This window comes from Cetorhinus maximus, chromosome 36 (assembly GCF_964194155.1).
Source record: "Cetorhinus maximus chromosome 36, sCetMax3.hap1.1, whole genome shotgun sequence".
NCBI lineage: Eukaryota > Metazoa > Chordata > Chondrichthyes > Lamniformes > Cetorhinidae > Cetorhinus > Cetorhinus maximus.
In genome coordinates, this window is record NC_135914.1 from 7,261,380 (window position 1) to 7,272,652 (window position 11,273).

Sequence of the window (11,273 nt, forward strand, 5' to 3'; positions counted from 1 at the left end):
GGGAAAATGTTTTCCCTTTAAATGAGCGGAGAGTAAATACTTCGTCCCTTCCCTCAGAGCACCCATTCCAACTTAAAGAACGAGGAGGTGATTCAGAGTCGGACAGTCACATCTGTCAAAGCAGCGGTGAAGTCGAGTCCAGACTCTACGGACGTCTCCACGGATGAGTCGTCCACTAGCCCCAAGGCTGTCCTCAGCCTCCAGCGGAGGAAGGAGATGAGGCTGAAGCTGAAGAACGCGGGGTGGACCTGCGGGCTGTGCCAGATGTGGTTCCCGGAGCGCGAGGAGTACGTGACCCACATGAAGAGGGACCACGGCAAGGTCAGTGTTCGGACACAACTTCTGAGTTTGGATGATCAGTAGCAAAACACTGAGAGCTGATTTCAACCCTGATCGGTTATGGCTCAAAACACCTGTATAGTCGATGAGCCTTGGAATAAAGCTCCCTCTACACTGTCGCCATCAAACACTCCCAGGACAGGTACAGCACGGGGTTAGATACAGAGTAAAGCTCCCTCTACACTGTCCCCATCAAACACTCCCAGGACAGGTACAGCACGGGGTTAGATACAGAGTAAAGCTCCCTCTACACTGTCCCCATCAAACACTCCCAGGACAGGTACAGCACGGGGTTAGATACAGAGTAAAGCTCCCTCTACACTGTCCCCATCAAACACTCCCAGGACAGGTACAGCACGGGGTTAGATACAGAGTAAAGCTCCCTCTACACTGTCCCCATCAAACACTCCCAGGACAGGTACAACACAGGGTTAGATACAGAGTAAAGCTCCCTCTGAACCATCCCCATCAAACACTCCCAGGACAGGTACAGCACGGGGTTAGATACAGAGTAAAGCTCCCTCTACACCGTCCCCATCAAACACTCCCAGGACAGGTACAGCACGGGGTTACATACAGAGTAAAGTTCCCTCTACACTGTCCCCATCAAACACTCCCAGGACAGGTACAGCACGGGGTTAGATACAGAGTAAAGCTCCCTCTATACCGTCCCCATCAAACACTCCCAGGACAGGTACAGCACGGGGTTAGATACAGAGTAAAGCTCCCTCTACACCGTCCCCACCAAACACTTCCAGGACAGGTACAGCACGGGGTTAGATACAGAGTAAAGCTCCCTCTACACTGTCCCCATCAAACACTCCCAGGACAGGTACAGCACGGGGTTAGATACAGAGTAAAGCTCCCTCTACACTGTCCCCATCAAACACTCCCAGGACAGGTGCAGCACGGGGTTAGATACAGAGTAAAGCTCCCTCTACACTGTCCCCATCAAACACTCCCAGGACAGGTGCAGCACGGGGTTAGATACAGAGTAAAGCTCCCTCTACACTGTCCCCATCAAATGCTATCAAGGATACTGAAGGTTGCGAGCTCGAGGATTGAGTGCATATTCCAGGCCAACACTCCCCGCGCAGTGCTGAAGGAGTGCTGCACTGTCAACAGGGCTGTCTTTCAAATGAAATGTTAAGCCAATACCCTGCCTGCCCTCTCAGGCGGACATGAATTATTCTCTAGCACTCGTCCTCGGCCTGACCAAAAATGCTCTTTCAACCGGCACCATCAAACAAAACCTCGTCGTTGTTTTGGGATCTGCCTGCGTATTAAATGGCTTCCTACCGGATTAGAATCGCCATGCTTCAAAGTCATTTGCTGTCCGTGCTTTGGGATGTTTGAGTTGTGAGGGTGTGCAGCGTAAAGTCTGCCTCAGAGCACTGATGTTTTTTTTTGGCTTTATCCCTTGGTGCTGCTGGCAGGCTATGAAGAAGTTCCCATGTCGACTCTGCGAGAGGTCGTTCTGCTCCGCGCCCAGCTTGCGCAGGCACGTTCGAGTCAACCACGAGGGGATCAAACGCGTCTACAGCTGCCGGTAACTCGACTGTTTCTAATTTCAAACTCTCTTTCCGACGGGCCAGTGAAGGCCTCCCGTGGACATTGCCGCGGGAGAAGGTGATGTTGCTTATGTCAACAGGTGGGGTGGGGTGGGGTGGGGGGGCGTACCTTGCGAACACAGCCCATGGATCAGTGCGTCACACTCTTGCCACTTGAATCTTGGAGGCCTTGGGTTCGGCTCCAGGCTGAAACTCTCAGCCTGGTACTGACAGAGTGCACCCAGTCCGTGCGTAGGGTGGCCAAGTTACTGGGAGGGTCTCGGCAAGCCTGATCGTGAAGCTGTCGGGCTTGTTGTTAAACACCGAAGATTCACTCGCCCTTTACGAAGCAAACCTACCGTTCAGGCCGTGGGTCTGGGGCTGTATGTGACTCCAGTCCGACAATAACCTGGACGATTCTTAACTGCCCTCTGTCGTGGCCAAGCCAGCCACTCTGTTGTATCAGCCCCCACCGCCAGCAGTTGCAGAAGGCCCACTGTCACCTCCTCATAAGAACAGGAGGAGGTCATTTAGCCTCTCGAGCCTGTTTCAGCATTCAATGGCATCAGGGCTGACCTGCGACCTAACTCAATCTGCCCATCTTAGCCCCATATCCCTTAGTTTATTGTTAGCCAAAGATATTATCCATCTTGGGTTTAAATTTAATAATTGCCCCAGCATCAATTGCTGTTTGCAGAAGAGAGTTCCAAACCCCCTCCGCCCTTTGTGTATGGAAGTGTTTCCTAATTTCACTCCTGAAAGGCCTGACTCTGATTCCTATACTATGCTCCTTAGTCCTAGACTTCCCAGCGCCTCTCTCCGCCCGATCTGCTTTTTTTTAATAACTTGAAAATGACGATTCTCCTTAACCTTCTCAACCCCAGGGAACACAACCCTAGTTTCTGTAAAATCTCCTCGTAATTTAACCCTTGGAGTCGATCCCTTATCAGTGAAGGTGGCCTTTGCCAGCAATGCCCTTAATCAAATTTTTGAAAATAAAGCAAGAGTCAGCTAGCTGCAAAGGAGTGGGGTCAAACACTTCATAGAATGATGCGTCTCTCTAGGTGGCCAATTGGCCCACAGTGGCCTTGCTGGCCCTTGGATAGAACTGAGATAGTCGTGTTTTATAAAGGTTTAGCACAATTGTGCTTTTTGTACTCTTCTTGCCTTTTGTACTCTTTCTCTGTTAACAAAGCCGAGGATCCCGTCTACTTTTAAACAGCCTTCTCAACTTACCCCGCTACCATCAAAAATTGGTGTACCTGACGTGTGTCTTCCTATGTTGGTTTTAAAATTGTACAATTTAGTTAATATTTGCTTCTCATCCTTCCTACCAAAATGCATCGCTTCACACTCCAGTGGAAAATTTCACCTGCCACATGTCTACCCGTTCCAACATTCTGTGCATGTCCTCTTGAAATCTGTTACTATCCTCCTCATTGTTTACTGTGTTTTCTCAGTTCCATGTCAGCTGCAAAATTTGAAATTATGACCTGTAAACTCATGTCCGAGTCATTCATAAGTATCAAAAAAGAGCAGTGGTTCTCATAACAACTCCTGAGGAACACCAGTGTACACCTCCCTCCAGTCTAACAAACAACCATTCAAGGTCACTGTCCCTTTAATTCCATGGGCTTTAATTTGACTAACAAGACTTATATATGTCCCGCTTTCTCATAGAATGTTTATACACCTATCGACCACGTTACCCTCATCAGCACTCCCTGTTACTTCACAAAAGAACTCAATAAAGTCATGCATACAAACTAGAAGCAGGAGCAGGCCCTCTAACCTGCTCCGCTATTCAAAAAGATCATGGCTGATCTAATTTGTGGCCTCACCTCCATATTCCGCCTACCCCCGATGACCTTTGACTCCTTGTTAGTCAAGAATCTACCTTTAAAGATATTCATTGACCTTGATCCTGCCTCCACCGCTCTCTGGGAAGAGGGTTCCAAAGATTCACGATCGTCTGAGAGGAAAAAAATGTCACCTCATCTCTGCCTTAAATGGGAGACCCATCATTTTTAAACTGACTCCCCTGGTTCTAGTCTCTCCCACGAGGGGAAACATCCTCTCAGCATCCACCCTGTCAAGACCCCTCAGGATCGTATATGTTTCAATACAATCACCACTCATTCTTCCAAACTCCAATGGATACAGGCCCAGCCTGTCCAACCTTTCTTCATAAGATAACCCCCTCATCCCAGGTGTCAGTGAAGTGAGCCTTCTCTGAACTGCTCCGAACGCAATAATGTCCTTTCTTAAATAAGGAGACCAAAACTGTACACAGTACGCCAGATGTGGTCTCACCAAGGCCCTGTATAACTGAAGCAAAACATCCCTACTTTTATATTCCATTCCCCTCGCAATAAGCACCAACATTCCATTTGCCTTCCTGATTTCTCGCTGCTCCTGCACACTAACTTTTTGTGATCCATGTACTAGGACACACGGATCCCTCTGCACCTCAGAGATCTGCAATCTCTCTCCATTTAAATAATACACTGTTTTTCTATTCTTCCTGCCAAAGTGGACAAGTTCACATTTTCCCACATTGTACGTCACCTGCCAAATTTTTGCCCACTCACTGAACCTATCTCTGTCCCTTTGCAGACTCCTTAAGTCCTCTTCCCAACTTGCTTTCCTACATACCTTTGTCATCAGCAAATTTAGCAACCATATATTCAGTCCCTTCATCCAAGCCATTGAGATAGATTGTAAACAGTTGAGGCTCAGCAGTGATCCCTGTGACCCTCCACTCGTCATATCTTGCCAACCTTAAAATGACCCATTTATGCCTACTTTCTGTTTCCTGTTAGCTAACCAATCTTCTGTCCATGCTAATACACTATGTCAATGCACCCTACACCATGAGCTCTAATTTTACATAGTAACCTCTGATGTGGCGCCTTGTCAAATGCCTTCTGGAAATCTCTGTACAGCACATCCACAGGTTCCCCTTTATCCAAGTGCCCCGCTATAACCTCAATAGGTTCCAGCAATTTCCCTACAACAGATGTTAAGCTAACTGTCATGTAGCTTCCTGCTTTCTGTCTCCTTTCTTGAATAGAGGAGTCGCATTTGCTTTTTTTCCAATCTGATGGGATCTTTCCAGAATCCATAATTTTGGAAAATTAAAATCAATTTTTAAATTTTTCATTTTATTTATTAATTCATGGGATGTGGGCTTCGCTGGCTGGGCCAGCATTTATTGCCCATCCCTAGTTGCCCTTGAGAAGGTGGTGGTGGTGGTGGTGGTGGTGGTGAACTGCCTTCTTGAACCATGTGGTGTAGGTACACCCACAGTGCTGTTATGGAGGGAGTTCCAGGATTTTGACCCAGCGACAGTAGAGGAACGGCCGATATATTTCCGAGTCAGGATTGTCAGTGACTGAGAGGGGAGCTTCCAGGTAGTGGTGTTCCAATCTGCTACCTCAGCAGCCCCTTCTTTTAAGGCTCTAGGATGAAATCCATCAGGACTTGGGACTTGTCGGCTTTTAGTTCTAATAGTTTTCTCAGTACCCTTTCCTTGGTGATTCTAATTGTTTTAAGTTCCTGCCTCCTTTTTACCTCTTGATGCACACTTATTTTTGGGATGTTATTTGTATTCTCTACAGTGAAGACGGATGAAAAATATCTGTTTCATTGATCCGCCGTTTCCTTATTTTCCATTATAAATTCCCCAATCTCACTCTCTGGAGGACCAATGTTCACTTTACTTACTCTCTTCCTCTGAAGAAGAGTCATGCGGACTCTCTTTTTCTCTCCACAGATGCTGTTAGACCTGCTGAGTTTTTCCAGCATTTTCTGTTCTTATCTGAGGAACTCCATTTGTTCATCCTTTGACATCCTATAGAAACATAGAAACTAGGGGCAGGAGTAGGCCATTCGGCCCTTCGAGCCTGCTCCGCCATTCATCATGAACACGGATGATCATTCAACCCAATAGCCTGCTCCCGCTTTCTCCCCATATCATTTGATCCCTTTTGCCCCACAAGCTATATCTCACTCCTTCTTGAAAACATACAATGTTTTGGCCTCAACTACTTTCTGTGGTAGCGAATTCCACAGGCTCACCACTCTCTGGGTGAAGAAATTTCTCCTCATCTCAGTCCTAAATGGTCTACCCCGTATCCTCAAGACTGTGACCCCTGGTTCTGGACTCCCCCCACCATCGGGAACATCCTTCCTGCAGCTACCCTGTCTAGTCCTGTTAGAATTTTATAGGTTTCTACGAGATCCCACCCCCCCCCACCTCATTCTTCTGAACTCCAGAAAATATAATCCTAACCGACTCTATCTCTCCTCCATGTGTCAGTCCCGCCATCCCAGGAATCAGTCTCTTGTTCTTCAGGCCTTATTCTGTATTTCTTCGTTAATTCTTTTCTGTACCCAACCTACCCTCAGGATCCTTCTGAAGCCCATGTTTCAACGTTGTTGCATTTTCTTTCCTTCCCTCTTTTCCCAACGCTATCAAGCTTCACGTTGATAATTCATTACTGACCTGGCAGAACATTGTTGAACATGGATTCTCGTTTCAAGAGTCCAGTTATTAGAAAGTTGCCTAATCTTGTGAAAACACTTCTGGCTTGTCCAATCCTTTGTTTTTTTTTTGGATTTCAGCGCTGCTTTTGACATTGGATGTCCCTGTGCTTCCTAGTTGGTTGAACTGATTGATGTGATCTATCCTGTGATGTTGCATACCGGAATATTCTTTCCCTTTATCGTTTTCTCGCTGCTGAGTGTAACCCCACATCTCCGGCTTCCCATTCCCGCCGAATTGATTCATTTTCGCAAGTTGCCTTCACCTGTTGCTCTTAAGTTTGGTGTCGTCGGCGTAAGGGGGCGTTGTTGATGACCCTCCCTCTTAACCTTTTAAGCCATCCATCCTTCCGATTCCTCTGAATGTGTCGGCTGTGTACGGAGAAACCGTGTGGTGAGAAAATGCAGCCTGGACTGACCTACTGAATCCTCGCTGATCGGCTAGACTCTTGCTTTAAAAAGTTTTTATTACTTGTGGTTTACAAAAGGTTTTGGGCTCATCTTTTTATGTGTGTCAGCTGCTAATCCACTCTCAGAGAGTAAGCTGTTTTTTTTTAAAAAGAGTGTGACTGCCCAGACTGGGACAGTGAATATCCTCTCTCTGGTGTTTCAGACATTGCACCGAGGGCAAGCGGACGTTTAGCAGTCGCCTGACTCTGGAGAAACATCTACAAGTCATTCATGGTATTAACATGGCGGACCACGCACAGGACCAGGAGAATCTCTTTGAGAGAGTGAGCATTAAGGTAACGCCACCCAGACCAAATGTACGTTACAGACCTCCAGAGTAACAGCCCCTCTGGCGGCTGTCCTGTTAAAAGCACCTTGTAGGTTACGTTAAAGGCCAGGCGGTCCCAGGTTCAGTGCCTGGCCTGCACTGAATTAATCGAACTCTGCCGAGGCAGCATTTGGGGTCGTTCCTGGGGTACGGAGGGGAAAAGCAGCCAGTGTTTTCTGCTGCTGATCGCTTTTCAGAGACTCCTGCTGCAGTTGGAGTGTTTTGGGTGATGGTGAGGACAGAGTTGGATTCCACTTTGCTGCTTCAACAGTCAATAGTGCTGCATTTGTAAGTCTTTTAAATGTCTTGATCCTTTACTTTGGAGCTGTTTCAGTGCAACAGACTTCAGGAGCAACACTGAGCAGATCTGCTAGTGATTACATTTTTAAAAATCTTTATTTTTCTCTCTTTCACATTCTGGGTCTCTTGCTTTTTCTCTTACTCATTCTGCCGGTGTCTCATTCTCCCCCCCACTCCCCGCCACCACCGCTCTGGCGCGCACTCTCCTCCGCCCCACCCCCCTGCACTGGCGCACTCTCCTCCGCCCCACCCCCCTGCACTGGCACTCTCTCTCCTCCGCCCCACCCCCCTGCACTGGTGCTCTCTCTCCTCCGCCCCACCCCCCCTGCACTGGCGCTCTCTCTCCTCCGCCCACCCCCGCTCTGGCGCTCTCTCTCTCCCCACTCTGTCGCGCGCGCACTCTCTCTCTCTTCCCCACACTCTGGCACTTGCTCTCTCTCCCTCTCTCTTCCCCCGCTCTGGCGCGCTCGCTCTCTCTCTCTCTCTCCCCGCTCCGGCGCTCTCTCTCTCTCCCCGCTCTGGCTCTCTCTCTCTCTCCGCTCTGCCACGCGCTGTCTCTCTCTCTCCCCACTCTGGTGCTCTCTCTCTCTCTCTGCTCTGGCGCTCTCTCTCTCTCTCTCCCCGCTCTGGCGCGCTCTCTCTCTCTCTCCCCCCGCTCTGGCGCTCTCTCTCTCCCTGCTCTGGCGCTCTCTCTCTCTCCCTCTCTCTTTCCCGCTCTGGCGCGCTCTCTCTCTCTCTCTCTCTCTATATCTCTCTCTCTCTCCCCCGGCTCTGGCACTCTGTCTCTCTCTCTCCCTCTCTCCCCCTGTTCTGGCGCGCTCTCTTTCTCTCTCACCCTGCTCTGGCATTCTCTCTCTCTCCATCTCTCTCCTCTCTCTCTCTCTTTCTCTCTCCCCTGCTCTGGTGCTCTCTCTTTCTCTCACCCTGCTCTGGCGTTCTCTCTCTTTCTCTCTCTCCCTCCCCCATCTCTGGCACACGCGCGCGCTCTCTCTCCCCGCTCTGGCGCGCGCTCTCTCTCTCTCTCTTTCCCTCTCCTCGCTCTGGCGCGCGCTCTCTCTCCCCGCTCTGGTGCTCTTTCTCTCTCCCCCCACTCTGGCGCGCTCTCTCTCTCTCCCCCTGCTCTGGCGCTCTCCCTCTCTCTCTCTCTCTCTCCCCCCGCTCTGGCGCGTGCGCTCTCTCGCTCCCTCCCCCCGCTCTGGCATGCGCTCTCTCTCTCTCACCACCGCCCCCCCGCGGTACTCGCTCTCTGTCTCGCACTCTCTCGTACACTGTCACTCCTGCTCGCGCTCTGGGTTTGGCCCCCACTCCTCGTCCGGCCCTCGCCCTCTCTCCCTCGTCCGGCCCTCGCCGCCTGGTTTGCGCCCTCGTGCTCTCTCTCTCTCTCTGCCTGGCACACGCCCTTGCTCTCACTCTCTCGGTCCGTTCCCCGTTCGCCCTCTTGCTCACTCTCACCTCACTCGGACTCTCACTCTCACCTCACTCTCTCTCTCTCTCTTCGCGCTCTCGCTCACTCTGTCTTGCTCGCTCGCTCTCGCTCTCTGTCTCGCTCTCAACAGACAACCATTCGCAAGCGGCCTGGTTCGCGGGATGGGATGGAGCGCTGGGGCTCCGAGACCAGCAAGAGCCGGAAGCTGAACGGGAGCTCACCCTACCGATGCATGAAATGTGGTTACACCACCAACAGCTTCTCCGATTTCCACAAGCACATCCCCCAGCACAGGACAGGCAGCTCATCGTTCCAGTGTCGCCAGTGTGGGCTCTGCTTTGCCGCCCACCTTTCCTTAACTCGCCACCTCTTCATTGTGCATGGGGTGAAGGAGTCAGAGGGGCTGAAGGTAACTGAGGAGAAGGGAGAGACCGAGTGGATAAAATTGGAGGGTGGGGTGATATGTGATGTGTGTGGGAAGCTGTTTGAGAGTGTGCCATTGTTAAAGACACATTTCCGGACACATGGGATGGCCTTCATCAAATCAAAGCAAAATGGCCTGGATAAGTAAGTGCGCAATATTGATTTAAAAACTTTTCTTTTTAAAAGATGTTTTATTTATATGGAGCCTGGCAAGGTGAAATGTCAGAGACCTGAATGCCCTGAGAAACGGAAAATCTGCCCCTTGTTCCAGTTTATGATTGTCTCCCGTTGTTGCAGTCCTGCGTATTCTTGGCGAGCTTCCACTAGAGGGACGTGAGGGTTTGGGGAGAGACCGGGTTTCTGCCCGGTGTGGTGTTAAGGCAGCTAGGCTCCTCCCCCCCCCAAAAGTTGGCACCGAGGTGACCTGATCTCGGCCCGGGATTGTGTTAGTGGGACTCCACCTCGACCTGGGTTTCCCCAAATATCCCCATCCTGTGAGGCCCTGGAGACCCAGTGAAGAGAGAGCGGGGCTCTGGATGAGGTTCTTTCCCCCCCCACCAGCCCCCACGGGGACATCTAACTGAGTGATACAGCCACACGGTCCCCCCCACTTTCTATCCCTCCACCCGGGACCCCAGTTAGTGCCTCCCCTGTGTAATATCCCCCCCACTCTCATGTATCGCTAAGGGGCACGTTGGGTGTTCTGACACTCCTCTGCAGGGAGGATGAGGAAGAGGGAAGATCCTTCTACACTAAGTAAATAGCTATGAGGAAAGGGATTTTGTTTCGTGCCCCCATTTCAGTACCTTTACCAGAGGTAAACGCTGACACTGACCCCTTCCCGGCGTCCATTCCACACACTAAAGGCACAGAAGCTAACAAAATGGGGTTGGCCCTCAGTAACTGAGGCGACACTGAAATGTGGTAATTTTGATACTGTCTTATGATTTATACTTTCAGATCACTTACTTTTTGTTAATAAATGTGCCTGAGGAGGGCAGGTTGGTGTTGGATCTCAGCCACTGTTGCTCTGTCCTTTTTATTTTAAAAGGACGCTCTTTTGAACAGACCCAACAAGGGGGCTCCGGGGTTCCTGTTCCCGCGTCTTCCCTGCAGCTTCCCCCCCTCTTCGTTCCACCTCCCCTGCCTCTCCCTCGAGCCAAGCTGCTGGGCGATGCTCATCCCTCTCATCTCCTCCGCCGGTGCCAGTTGTGAGGTTTCAGCTCCCGGACGTAGGATACCTCTGCCGAAGTCCAGGGTTTCCTCTCTGGAGGTGAAGGGGGCGTGGGTGGCTCCGGGAGGGTGGACTTAACAAGCTGAACGAGTTATTAATGGGACCTGACGCACACAACAAGCTGCTGGAGCTCCCTGGTTATCACCCCGACTTGCTGCAGTACAGGAAATCGCAGCTGGGGATTTCGTTCTTAGCCCCCCCACCCGTCTCCCCGCCCACCCACCCTGTCCCAGCTTTGAACAAACGAGTTTTTAATTAATAGCGGTTTAACGTGGTACCCCCCTGAACCATGAGCACAGTCGGGCTGGGAGCATGACGTTGTTAATAGGGGGAGGCATTTGGCAGCTCGGCATCACAATCTGAGTTAACGGGGGGGCGGTGGTGGGTGGGTGGGGGAGGTAAACTCTTGCTGGGTGCTGTGGTATTTTGTCGGGGACCTGTCACGCTGGTGTGTCCCGGGATGTCTCCGTTTCGCGCTCTCACCCACCCCCCAGGTCCTGGGTACACTGGCCCCCTCCACATCGTCAACAGAACACAATTACCGGCTGCACACAGCGCAAGACTGGACCTGCTGCCGGCAGAGAGAGGTTTGCAGCTGAGATGCGAGTAAAGCACACGGCTTAACTGGGCGCACACCTGCTCCTCTGCCTGTGCCTGTGCCTCGCAATCTGTTTGCGA

General features: G+C 50.8%; 1 protein-coding gene across 4 annotated transcripts in view; it reads left to right on the forward strand.

Moving 5' to 3' along the window:
• Positions 1–10,596, forward strand: part of LOC144672276 (zinc finger protein 532-like) — a 50,032-nt gene extending 39,436 nt beyond the window's left edge. For 3 of the 4 annotated variants that reach the window (XM_078534118.1, XM_078534119.1, XM_078534120.1), the window contains exons 6-9: positions 58–321; positions 1,776–1,888; positions 7,048–7,180; positions 9,069–10,596. In XM_078534118.1, the coding sequence (XP_078390244.1) occupies positions 58–321; positions 1,776–1,888; positions 7,048–7,180; positions 9,069–9,509 (951 nt within the window). In that variant the 3' untranslated portion in view covers positions 9,510–10,596. The remainder of the gene's footprint in view (positions 1–57; positions 322–1,775; positions 1,889–7,047; positions 7,181–9,068) is intronic. The other variant, XM_078534117.1, reaches the window with a different exon arrangement.
• Positions 10,597–11,273: the final 677 nt, after the last annotated feature.